This window comes from Cottoperca gobio, chromosome 6, assembly GCF_900634415.1.
Source record: "Cottoperca gobio chromosome 6, fCotGob3.1, whole genome shotgun sequence".
Lineage (NCBI taxonomy): Eukaryota > Metazoa > Chordata > Actinopteri > Perciformes > Bovichtidae > Cottoperca > Cottoperca gobio.
In genome coordinates this window covers 26,531,277-26,544,464 of record NC_041360.1, presented here as the reverse complement: position 1 = coordinate 26,544,464, position 13,188 = coordinate 26,531,277, and the positions used below count along the sequence as shown (strand labels likewise).

At 42.3% G+C, this 13,188-nt stretch overlaps 1 protein-coding gene and 1 pseudogene across 1 annotated transcript; one reads left to right on the top strand and one right to left on the bottom strand.

Moving 5' to 3' along the window:
* Positions 1-2,440: 2,440 nt before the first annotated feature.
* LOC115009214 (E3 ubiquitin-protein ligase TRIM39-like) lies at positions 2,441-5,797 on the top strand (annotated as a pseudogene).
* A 1,693-nt stretch (positions 5,798-7,490) lies between these two features.
* LOC115009238 (Fanconi anemia core complex-associated protein 24-like) lies at positions 7,491-10,484 on the bottom strand. The gene is made up of 4 exons (XM_029433107.1): positions 10,236-10,484; positions 9,018-9,160; positions 8,780-8,935; positions 7,491-7,990 (listed from the first exon to the last, which is right to left on the bottom strand). The coding sequence occupies exons 1-4, from the start codon at positions 10,336-10,338 to the stop codon at positions 7,739-7,741; spliced, it is 654 nt and encodes a 217-aa protein (XP_029288967.1). The 5' UTR covers positions 10,339-10,484; the 3' UTR covers positions 7,491-7,738.
* Positions 10,485-13,188: the final 2,704 nt, after the last annotated feature.

Sequence of the window (13,188 nt, the reverse complement as noted above, 5' to 3'; positions counted from 1 at the left end):
GGGCTAGTAGTAAATAGATGGAGAGTGTTTGTGTGAACTAATATACATCACAAGTAAAAGCCATTACCTAAAAATAAAATAAAGCTTACATTTAATTTCAGGGGGAACAGTGTTGTTGACATCAAAGTTTGGTGTCAGTTTGTGGCAATTCTCAGGACAGATCTGAGGTGTTCATCAGTTAACTGGGATGTGTGGCGTGATTTGTTCATCACGCTGAACGTCTGCTCACACACGTAGGTAGAACCAAACAACACCAGCATCCTCTGTGCCATCCTCCTAATGTTTGGAAACCTGGCTTCTGTTAGTGAAGCATGAAACTCATCCAGTTTAAGAGAGTTGAACTACTCCTTTAAGACAGAGTCACATTGAAGATCGATCAGTTCCAATTGCAAGTCTTGCGGCGCTGTTTCAGAGAACCGACGGCAGAATTCCCCGTGCAGGTCGTCCAGTATTTGCTGTATTTGTTCACATGTCGAGGAGCCTCTTTCAACGTCGCTAGTGTGGGGAAATGAGCCAATGATTTGTTGTTGACACTCGTTGACATACTTTCCCCAAACTTAACCAGCGGACATGAGAGTGGTAAAGCAAGTCCTGGTGATCAGCATCAGTTTCTTCAAAGAACTTAATAAATTGACGATCCCCTTGCTCGTATAAAGTTAACGAGTTGTACGACTGGCTTCACAACATGATCAAGGTGCAATACAGACTTACACAGGGCTTCCTGGTGGATTATGCAGTGCAGGAAAATGACATCCAGCTCAGGGTTTTCCTCTTTCACCTTATCCTGGATTCTTTTCAGCAGCCCGATGTGTTTTCCTGTTAAGTTCAGCGATCCATCTGTGGGTGACATTGGCGAGTTTACACCACGGTAGCTTCAGCCTCTCGATGACACCAGACATCTTGTCATACAAGTCGTCTCCTCGCGTTGTCCCCTTTAGAGATTCCATGCTCAAGAATTCCTCCGTTATCTTAAAACTGTCATTAATCCCTCTGATAAAAGTTAGCAGCTGAGCGCTGTCTTTTACGTCGTTACTTTCGTCCAGTGCTAACGAATATAACTTAAATGAATCAGATTTTTTGTTTAACTCACTGGCTAAATCTTTGTCAATTAGTTCTACAAGGCGAGTTACTCTCCTGCGTGATAAACTCAATTTTTCAAATGTGTTTTTGCTCTCTGGACAGAAGAGACCGGCCGTCTCTGCGACGCATTCTATCAAAACCTCCCCTTCGGAGAAAGGCTTGCTGGCCTTTGCTCATTTGAATGCTAGTGAAATGTTGTGCAGCTGTAAACTGATCAAACTTTGTCGGTGTGGCATAGACCTACAAACAGGTGACACATTTACGGAGGGGGGGGGGGGAGAGAGTGTAATGAAGGACAGTAAAAAACAGAAACTAATTGAAAAGGGGGGGGGAACCTTACTGATTTTGACATTGATTTCACTGACTTTCAGCAGCATCCATTAGAGGATAATATCACAGCCAGGGAACTGTATGGAAAGATAAAATTACCTCTCTTACGTTTCTATTTAACAACTAAGAAGAGAGACATTGCCTGTGACTTCAATCTGGTGGAAGACAACAGTGATGCAACTGCTCAAGAAGGTGAAAAGACACATGACGGAGCAGACATGTATCACTTCTCTGCAGACACATCTGCAACACACCATGTGGAGATAAATACTTCAGATGTCATTTTTGTTGGAAACAGCACCATTTCTGCAAATGCAAGCAGTGACAGTGTTTCCATTTACACCACAGTCAACTCCACTGATGCGTCCAGTTTGCCAGAACATGAAACATTACTTCATGTCGGTGCTTTAGAGGATAGTGGCATCGTGACGTTCCACACAGGAAGCATCTCTCAGATGGAGTACTCCGGTCTTGATGATACCTTGCCTCTCTCTCTGGAGCTGTCTTTGGAATCATCCATGTCTCCCTCCATGGATGTGTGGCAGGAACAAGCCAATCAGAGAGAAAGAGTGACGAAGATTATTGTTCTTCATCGTGGACTGATGCTGAGAACTTATCATGATCCAACTCACCACCAGATGGTGATCAGTTGACAGCTCCGCCCCTCTCTTCACCCGAGTGTCCAAAACATGCGGCCTCAGATCAGATGATACGATCACAAAATCGATCATTGACCTTTGGCCTATGGTGCTCTGGTACCACGTACACTTTTGAGCATCCTTATGTTCGAACATGGTGTTTGTCGTCGTGTTTGTTTATGGCCATTCCATGACTAGTGATTTTACTTGTAGTGGAGTATTTGCACAGTGCTGTAAGAGAACTGTTACTGCAGTAAAGGATCTGAAGTCTTCCTCCACTCCCTGTTGGCGTCGGGCCACTGAGAGGTGGAGCAACACAGAGGAGCTTCAACTTCACAGAATTGAAAGTTAAAGTATATCTGAATGACAGCAGAGCTGCAGTCGACACGATTCTCTGTTTCTCTCTAAAGAAACATTCAACTACATCCAGCAGGCTTCTCTCAACAACACAGCAGAATCTGTCCAACACTGGTGAGTACACTGCCCTACAGAGACAAATGCACCGACTAAACATGTGATCACAGTTTAGTTCAAATCACAATCTGACGGTTTACATCCGTTTTACCAGATAAAGAATATTATGCTATAGAAATGTGTCACTTTAGATATAAAAGTGTAAGAAGGCCAGAAATACAAAACAGGTCAAAACCAAACCACAGTGACTGAACTCTTTGTAGTTAAGGTTTGACAGAATACAGTCACAGCTAGCATTAGCTGAAGCTAATTTACACTCTCAGGCCCATTTCCTGTATTGAACAGAAGTTTATTACACGACGTAGAACCTGAATCATAGATACTTTTTGGGTTGTACAGAGTGAAGTATCTGATTATATGGCTCACTTTTTGTATTGCTTATAAAAAAGACATAATATTGACATTTTAAAATGTATATAAGTGTTACACACTTTGGTAAGGAGCCTTATTTCTCAATCTCACTGTTTCTAGTTGAAGCTGTCAGGAAGTAACGCTGATAATATTTCCTGTCTTTCAACAACCAGTATGAACTCATCCCCTCAGCTATACTCAGAGAGGGTTTAAAATAGAATTATATTATGATTTTAAAGTTTTTATGATATTAACAAGAACCAGAGAGTTTGAGATGATATCACTGCAACACTTAAAACATCAGACTTTCTCATTATTATTTATTATTTTCTTTATTTGAATAACTAACAAACAACTAAACGCCAGATTCACACCAGTTCAGTTGAAGTGTAGCTTATAAGTACATTATTCTGCAGCCGTTCATGTGTTTAAGGGGGAAGTCATTATTTGTAACACAGGTCAACATGTCCCAGCAGTCACAGGAATCAGTTTACTGATTGGCTGCGGGTGCTCTCTCGCTTCACTTGGCTGCAAAAAGTTAAACTATCCACAACTTCTGTTTGGCCGCAGGCCGCACTTCACCGCTCCCCGGTGGGACTTTGGTTTAAATGTTACAGTCATATCAGTGACTGGCAGCAGGCAGGGATCAGCCAGAGGAGGGCTTCAAAAAAGATGTAAACATACAGATGGAATCCAATAAAGATCTCCATGTAATCACTTATCTTCTGAGCTTCTGATCTCATAGAAATACCACCTCGGTGCACATCTGAGCTCCACTTCATATAATATATCAACATAGTTCTGGATCACTCCTTTTATTCCACTAATCATTCTTTGATTATATTTAACAAATTATTAAATCATATTTATGTACAGTTTTGTTTTTCCACTTTCTTTTGTCCTCAGAGTGTAGATATGTCTGCTGCCAGCTGTCTGCTGACTGAAGATCAGTTTCTGTGCTCCATCTGTCTGGATGTGTTCACTGATCCAGTCAGCACACCATGTGGACACAACTTCTGTAAAACCTGCATCACTGAACACTGGGAGGTTAATGTCCAGTGTCAGTGTCCCAACTGTAAAGAGGTTTTCAACACAAGACCTGAGCTGCGGGTCAATACCTTCATCTCTGAGGTGGCTGCTCAGTTCAGACAGTCAGCTCAACAGAAAGCCAGCAGCAGCAGCTCAGAGACACAAGTTGTTAAACCAGGAGACGTTCCCTGTGACGTCTGCACTGGAACCAAACTGAAGGCCCTGAAGTCCTGCCTGGTGTGTCTGGAGTCCTACTGTGAGACTCACCTGGAGCCTCATCTGACAAGGACAGGCCTGAAAAGACATCAGCTGATCGACCCTGTGGAGAACCTGGAAGGCTGGATGTGTACGAAGCACGATAAACAGCTGGAGCTGTTCTGTAAGACCGACCAGATGTGTGTCTGCATGCTCTGCACTGTTGTAGACCACAAGACACATGATGTTGTTCCTCTGAAGGAAGAATATGAAGGAAAGAAGGTCGAGCTGGAGAAGACAGAGGCTGACATTCAGCAGATGATCCAGAAGAGGACAACTGAAGATTCAGGAGATGAAACGCTCAGTGGAGCTCAGTAAGGAAGATGCAGACAGAGAGATAGCAGGTGGTGTTCAGGTCTTCACCGCTCTGAAGGAGTCTGTTGAGAGAAGCCAGGCCGAGCTCATCCACACAGTCAAAGAGAAGCAGAGAGAGACAGAGAAACAGGCTGAAGGCTTCATCAGAGAGCTGGAACAGGAAATCTCTGAGCTGAAGAAGAGAAGCACTGAGGTGGAGCAGCTCTCAACATCTGAAGATCATCTCCACGTCATACAAAGCTTCAGCTTCCTGAACGCTGCTCCACTCACCAAGGACTGGACAGAAGTCAGCGTCCGTCTACCTTCATATGAGGGGACTGTGAGGAGAGCTGTGAGTCAGCTGGAGGAGACGCTCAGTGAACAGATGAAGAAGCTGCTCGAGCTGAAGAGGGTCCAGCAGTCTGCAGTGGATCTGACACTCGACCTTCATACAGCACATCCCTAACCTCATCCTGTCTGATGATGGAAAACAAGTTAAACATTGGTGATGTGAGGAAGAGTCTCCCAGACAATCCAGAGAGATTTGAATACTTGTGTTAATGTTTTAGCAAAGCAGAGTTTCTCTTCAGGAAGATTTTATTACGAGGTTCAGGTTAAAGAGAAGACTGGGTGGAGGTTAGGAGTGGCCAGAGAGTCCATCAACAGGAAGGGAAGCATCACAGCGTCTCCTCAGAATGGTTACTGGACGATATGTTTGAGGAATGTAAATAAGTATAGAGCTTCTGCTGACCCTGCAGTCACTCTCTCTCTGGAAGTCTGAGCCTGAGAAGGTGGGGGTGTTTGTGGATTATGAGGAGGGTCTGGTCTCCTTTTATGATGTTGATGCTGCAGCTCTGATCTACTCCTTTACTGGCTGCACATTCACTGAGAAACTCTACCCATACTTCAGTCCCTATCTTAATGATGGTGGTAAAAACTCTGCCCCTCTGATCATCTCTCCTGTCAATCACACTGAGTAGAACCAACATGTGATGTTCTACAGAAAGATTCACTATCACATAATGTAATAAAAGGACATTTATTGGGGCTGTATGGTGTATACATGTTTGTTTTTTATTCTGATCAATGCATGTTTTGTCACATTGCTATTTACTACAACACATTTTACTGATTAATATTATTAATGTGTTCTAATAACTGCTTTACCTGCCTTTAACTCCTTTTACTCATAAATAAGAAGTATTTGTACTTGTTATTGTCTGATCATTGTTTATATAAGAAATGTTGCATAACTGCTACAAATAACTGAAGAGCATTTTATAAAGAGACAATAGTCATGTGACTTGTATCTTCTTTTCTTTTCCAATAAACTAAAGAAAATTAAATTCTTTGTTTCTGCTTGATATCAAAGTTAAAGAACAGCTGATGGTGTTTTATAACGACAGCGAATCATGAGATTAAAAACAGCAGCTGTTCTCAGAGCAGCTGTAATACCCCTTCACATCTGAGACAGTTGGTGGTGTAAGATAATGTGGTGTTATTTAAGGTTGGAGGTGTTCCAGCAGCTGATAGAGTCACTAAACCTGTGCTATAGTTAGTAGAGAATAAGGGACACCTGAGGACGCCCTCTAGTGGAGTTCATCACAAACTGCAGCCTGTGTCCATATGAGGACATGCTCTTAATAAAGAACTACAGTCTGATGGTGAAGCAGATCACATGACTGCAGGAGCACAGTGAACTCTAAGTGTAATTAATACAAGTGCTCTGTAGAAGGCTCAGAAACAGGCTGTCTGTAGTTTGTTGAGCTCATTCCAAAATCACAAACCTTTCTCTTCTTCCGCATCATAAACAATAAATGACAGAAACTGCAACAAAGTCACCTGCTGCTTCCTGAAGTCCAGAGGAGGTCGTGGTGCCACTTTACTCCTTGATCAGGGGAGACAAAAGCAAACAGCTGTTGCACCTGATTGTATTGTTAAGATGCTAAATGCTACGAGGATAATACATTATTACAGCGCTTACATATTTAAAGATCATTTGTAGTCTTTTCCACTTTCTCACTATGAATTTACATGTTAAAGATTTATATCAGGCACAAACAGCTGGTTAACATTTCTCTGCTCGGTGTGTAAACTGTTCCTCCACAGGATCCTACAGGTCACAATAAATCATATACATTGAAAACAGGATCAAATAACCAGATAGGAGCTGAAAGAAGAGACATTTAAATACACATTAGTCAAGCAAAGCTCATACAGTACAACCCCAAATCTATCAGACATCACAAACACATGAGGGACAGTAACCCACTGTACACGCATTACTCTTCATGACCTCCGACCTCTGACAAGACTCATGTAGCTTTAATGTTACTACACTTTTATTCACAACACTTTAAACATTCTAAAATACAATAAGAGTTGATCTGATCAAGGGACATTTATTTATAAAGTTCATTTAACCACGTTTTACAAAGTGCTGTTCAGAGAGCATGTAGCTGAAGTCACAAATAAAAGAAACACGTCCAACACGAGTAGTAATAGTATGTGTTGAGCCTGGACTTAACAGCAAGGCTGCGCTCAGCCCTGAGCTTGAGTTCAGACCGTGTGAAAGCAGAGAGCTCCAGGTCAGCTGACCTGAGGGGCCTGCAGAGAACATAAGAGGTTAGAAGGTCTGCGATACAGGAGAACATCAAGCGGGTACCTGTCAGGAGCCCGGCCGCAGGGTTTGGGACCATTTGAAGGCGCGACAGGGACGACTGACTGAGGGAGCTGCAGTAGTCCAGGCGGGAGGATATAAAGGCGTGGACCACTTTCTCAACTTCTCTGGAGAGAAACTGCTGGATGTTGGCTTTAGTACCAAGTTGGTGAAACATGTCTTTTACTGCTGCATTGACCAGGTGGACCCAAAATGATCTGTGGTTTTAAAACTACTGAACAAAAGAAGTTCAAACAGAATGAAAAAGGAAGAACTCAAAAGGTATAAAAGGGACAATTGATGCTACAAGTGACGGATATTTATTTATTGTGTGGATGCAAAAGTGCAGAGTGCAAAAAACAAACAGAGACAAACAAAGTCAGCGTCCAAATGACAACACCTGTCAATGTCCAAGCTCTCCATCTGAAGCCATGTCAGCTGTCTGACAGCGATGTCGGGCGGTTGGTCAACAGTAGACAACGCTTCTTAAAGTTTGGACACTTGCAGAAACGCTGCAATGTTACATTCCTTTTAGAAATCAAATAAAGAGTTGGTGTCCATGTGAGCCAAAGTGTTTCTGTATGAGCATTAAATCCAAACCTTCCTGCTTCAATAAAGACTGGAGCCTTCAGCTTCCAGCAGCAGTGGGTTTGTGGAAGAAGCTGTGGATTTGCTGAGCCGCAGCCTGACCCACAATGTGCTCCAGCTGGTCGGGGGCGGCGTTGCAGAGCTGGTGGATGCTGGAGAAGTGCTGCAGCAGGGCCAGAGCTTTGACCCTGCCGACCCCAGGGACATGCTGCACCAGAGCCAGGACCAGTGGGTCCAACAGCAGAGAGGAACTCCTGCTCCTGAAGGGGTTCTCTCTGCCCTCCCCGTCAACCTGGAGACACACAAATGCAGGTTCATGCAGCTTTTTAACTAATTCAAGCACTTTCAAGGAACATCAAGTAAAAGCTCTCCAGACTCTGGAAGCTTCATCATCACGTCTACAGTGTCACTATAAATGCAGAGTGTACAGAATCCCTTCACACACACAAACACACACACACACACACACACACACACACACACACACACACACACACACACACACACACACACACACCAGTGGATATTGTCTTTGTGTTCATATTAACTTTGTATTTTTGGATCATGATTATTTAATGCTTATCTGTGGATCTGCTTTCTGTGATGAGACAACAAACACACATGATGACGGGATTGTTTCATTTCAACAGTAAAACCTTTTTGGTTTACATGAGATTCTGTTGGAAATGAAGCATTTTGAAGCAGTTTATTCAGTTTGAAGCGTATTCCTGACCTTGAAGACACAACGCTTCAAATGAAGCATTTTCCAAACTCTAAAGACTTTTTACAAATCCTGCAAATGGGACTTGTGTCACATGAATGTGTCATCAACTGTGCACCTGCAGGCTGTGAATGCCACATGCAGTCCTGATATGAGTGTGAACAAAGCCTTCCTCCTTAATACTGGAGTTGAGCAGAAAGAAGGAAACAGTGAGAATAGTGAGGATACATCATGTCATCAACAAACATCTGCTTAAAGAAGAAGAGCAGGGGACACTGAATGACACAGATAAGAGGACGTTTCTAAAGAAGCCGTACAAAGAATCACAGTTGTATTTATTGGTTTGTCTTCATTACTCACCATCTGACTGATGAGCTGCGAGGCCTCAGTCTGCCCGCTGACCGGCAGCAGAGTCAATCCGAGGTCCAACACCACAAACTTCTGCACCGCAGAGAAGTACTGCTCACTGAGTCTGGTGTTCTCCACCAACACCAGCTCCTGGAAACTGCTGCTGCTCTTTAAAACAAGAGGGACACAGTTCATATCAGCCAGAACAACATCAGCAAAACGGCTTCGTCTGTTGTCTCGTTAAACTCACGTTTCTGTAGCGAACCAGTTTCCTCTTGTAGCCGTTTCCTGCTATGATGTCGCACTCAGACACGTACAGGATGCAGCTTTTGTTGGGCAGGTGGAAATCTGCCACGCCAAGCTCATTCTCAAAGAGGGTTTTCACTCCTCCACCTACAGCACAAACAGAGCTCATTAGAGCTGCAACCATCAGTCGACTGATGCATCAGTCCATCGACAGAACAATAACACACTGTTTAGATAATACATCAACTGGAAACTCACTTTTTACACAAAGATGGCAGAAAATGCTGCTTTCAGCGTCTCAGATGTGGAGATTTCCTGCTTTTCTCTGTTTTATATCACATTAAAGTGATAAAACAAGACATTTACTTGGACTTTGAGAGACTGGAAGTCATTGTTCACTATGTTCTGACATTTTATAGATCAAACGATTCATCTAGAAAATATTCAGCAGATTGTTCGATAATGAAACAAAAGGTTAGTTGCAGCCAAATTCTTCACGAGGTCATTTCCTTTACTTTGAGACTGAAACATTGTTAGTATTTAACAAAGAGGGAGACAAGAACATGTCATTGTTCCATCTTCTTTGTCAGGGAGCATTTGGCATTCAACAGACTTTTAAAGCTTTTATTGTGAGCAGAGAACATGAAAGATATCACAAACTGGAGGACGCATGAAGCACACATTCAATAATGTAATGTACATTGTGCAACCAAAGAAATAGAATCCTTACATCAAACTTAATGTTCATTATGAATCTTAGTCTGGCCAACACATGTAACAAAGGTGTAGGGCAGCAACTAAACATTTATTTACTATCGATTCATGTGAAACGGATCTTAATGAATCATTTAGTACAGAACATGTCAGAGAGTCAAAGGAAACGCACCATTTTCAGTCCAGGTTGACATATTCACATTTTCTGTTTTGTTTTAGTTTAGGCTTAATAAAACTAAATTAAACCGTTTTAAATTGATGACATTTGAGCCGAATTGAAGATTGTATGAAGTATTAGAAACAGGTTGAACAGTGATATTCTAAACGGCATGTTTACCTGCATTTAAGCGAAACTAACTTTAAACATTGAAATTTTTAATGGCGTCTGGCACAAGTTTGTAACAGACGTCAGCAAACGTTACATGTTAAAATGTTGTCATTCGGCTGTTTTAATAAAATGAATTAATATAAATGAATGAATAGTAATAAAAAATAAACATTTAATTACATTTTAAACTTTGAATGAGGGACGAATTCCTCCATTTCTCGCTGGCTATAACATGTCCGTAAGGAGGAACCGCATTCAGCAGAGAAGGCGCTTTGGTGTCCATGTAGACACACAGAACTGTTTCACCGTCTTAATGTGGTTACATACACACTTATTAAACTCTCTCGGGATAGTATATACAGGGAGATAACTGTGTCCATGCAGAGGTTTGTTTTGTTGCCTCCAAAACCTCCAAATCTCTTCTTCGTCTGCAGCTCGTTGGTGTCGGTGAGGAGCAGGTGTCTGTGTGTCGCCCCCTGCCGGACAAGAGGGAAAGTGCATCCTCCACACACTGGCTTGTTTCAGATCCAGGACCATTACAGGAACAATTCTCCTTTACAAGTAGAAATCATGCATGGAAAATACCACTCGAGTAAAAGAAACCAGTCTTTAACAATGTGTTGTATTTAAAAGGTTGTTATTTTATCCATTGTGTCAAATCTTCATCTTAAAAGTAACTAAAGCCGTCAAATAAATGTATTGGAGTAGAAAGAACAATATTTCCTTCTGAGATGGAGTGGAGTGGGAACGTTGTGGTAAGTAACTAAGCACATTTACTCAAGTGCTTTATTAAGTACACATGTACTTGTACTTTGCATTTGATGGTTGTATTATACTTATACTCCACTACATCTCAGAGGGAAACATTGTTTATTTTACTCTACTCCATGTATTTGATACCTTTAGTTAGTTTGCAGCTTTAATAAATCAAAAATATAATCATCAAATAGATTATGATGTATTATTATGTATTATTATTGATTATATGTGCGAGAGTGAAGAGTTGGTCCGTTGTTCCACGATCAGGACCAATCAGATCATCGGTTCGACTATCGGCCGAACCCTCCTTTCCAGCACCTTGGAGTAGACTTTACCAGGGAGGCTGAGAAGTGTGATACCCCTGTAGTTGGCACACACTCTCTGGTCCCACTTTTTGAATAGGGGAACCACCACCACGGTCTGCCACCCCCTAGGCACTGTCCCAGACTTCCACGCAATGTTGACGAGGTGTGTCAACCAAGACAGCCCCTCAACACCCAAAGCCTTCAGCATTTCTGGACGGATCTCATCAACCCCTGTGCTTTTACCAATGTGGAGTTGTTTGACTACCCCAGTGACCTCCATCAGGGAAATTGACGATGCTCCCCCGATCAGCTTCCAGCTCTGCCTCTACAATAGAGGGCGTGTTAGTCGGATTCAGGAGTTCCTTAAAGTGCTCCTTCCACCACTGAGACTTTGACCTTCTCAGTCAAAGTCAGCAGGGTCCCACCCTTGCTGTACACAGCTTGGATGGTTCCCCGCTCCCCCCTCCTGAGGTGCCGGACGGTTTTCCAGAAGCACCTTGGTGCCGATCGAAAATGTCTGAAAAGCTCCGCCGGAGGTATGAGTTGAAGATATCCCGGACAGGGGCTTCCTCTAGACGTTCCCAGTTCACCCGCACTACCCGTTTGGGCTTACCAGGTCTGTCCAGAGTCTTCCCCCACCCCTTGATCCAACTCACCACCAGATGCTGATCAGTTGACAGCTCCGCCCCTCTCTTCACCCGAGTGTCCAAAACATGTGGCCTCAGATCAGATGATACAATCACAAAATTGATCATTGACCTTTGGCCTAGGGTGCTCTGGTACCACGTACACTTATGAGCATCCTTATGTTCGAACATGGTGTTTGTTATGGCCATTCCCTGACTAGCACAGAAGTCCAACAACAAACGACCGTTCGGGTTTAGATCAGAGAGGCCGTTTCTCCCAATCACACCTCTCCAGGTGTCTCCATCGTTTCCCATGTGCGTGGAGATAAGCTCCACCATATCCAACTGGTAGTGCTCTACCTCCCGCACTAGTTCCGGCTTCTTCTACTGGTCACCATGGAGCTCCGTCTAAAATTTGTATTTAATTGTTTTGTTTTGTTTTGTTTGAAAAACAAATCAATAACACTTGAATTATTCTTTATTTTAAAATGACAATTTTGAATATAGAATTAAAAAAACCAATAATGTTTCATGTATATATGAACTCGGACCCTGTCTGGGGTCAGAGTTCAATTCCACGCGCAAGCTAAATTTCCATTTCTCTTTTCACTGAGACAATCTAGCAGGAGCAGCTACGATGGGGCGCTAGGTGCGTTTTTTACGCTAAACATGGCAGTAAAGCGAAAGCAAACTAACTATTTTCACAATGATTGGGAGGAAGAATAATTTTTTACAACGGTGAAAGAAAAGTGTGTATGTCTCATTTGCGGGGCAACGGTAAAGCGGCATATTGTGGAGACACTTCGGTACATGTCACAAAAGCTACCATGCTAACTAACTACCCACCTGCAGCACTGCGGGCAGAACAAGCCGTGAGTTAAAGCAGCTTTGGGCAGCAGCATCTCTTTTCACCAGGCCGGTGAAAAAGTCACAGAAATTAACGGAAGCTTCATTTAGAGCTGCACATTTTAAATAAAGTACAAGAAAGCCTTTTCCGACCGAGAGGTTTTGTAAGGTGCAATGATGTTATTGAAAACACTGCTCTAAGACGAGAAGAAAGGTTCCGATGTAATCTCCACTCTCCGATGTTACAAAGTTAGTGGTTTATACAAAGAGGATATGATGTGAAGATGTGACAGTTGATGATTTCCTATAAAATGTTAGTGATACTTTGTACTAAATATAACTAGTGTCATTTTGAACAAAATGCTACAAATGTGCTCATTCATACAAAATTGTCAATAAAGATATTTACAAAACTATCAGAGATGTGATAACTCTATAACTCAATAATGTTTTATGTTTAAATATATCTGTGTTTCCTACCATAAATCATTGTTAATAATCATTGTGAGGAATAATTCACATTAACATGTGATCAGACAGTCTCTTCACATATATGAATATTTATTATGATTATTAATGATAATATTATCTTTAAAG

Bases quoted from the DNA above. Each gene is read 5' to 3' on its own strand.
- LOC115009238 (XM_029433107.1), bottom strand. From the start codon at position 10,338: ATGGACACCAAAGCGCCTTCTCTGCTGAATGCGGTTCCTCCTTACGGA. The intron at 9,161-10,235 runs GTAATTAAATGT...TTTGTGCTGTAG, and splicing joins CCTCATTCAAAGTTTAAAAT to GTGGAGGAGTGAAAACCCTC. The intron at 7,991-8,779 runs GTGAGTAATGAA...GTGTGTCTCCAG, and splicing joins CGCAGCTCATCAGTCAGATG to GTTGACGGGGAGGGCAGAGA.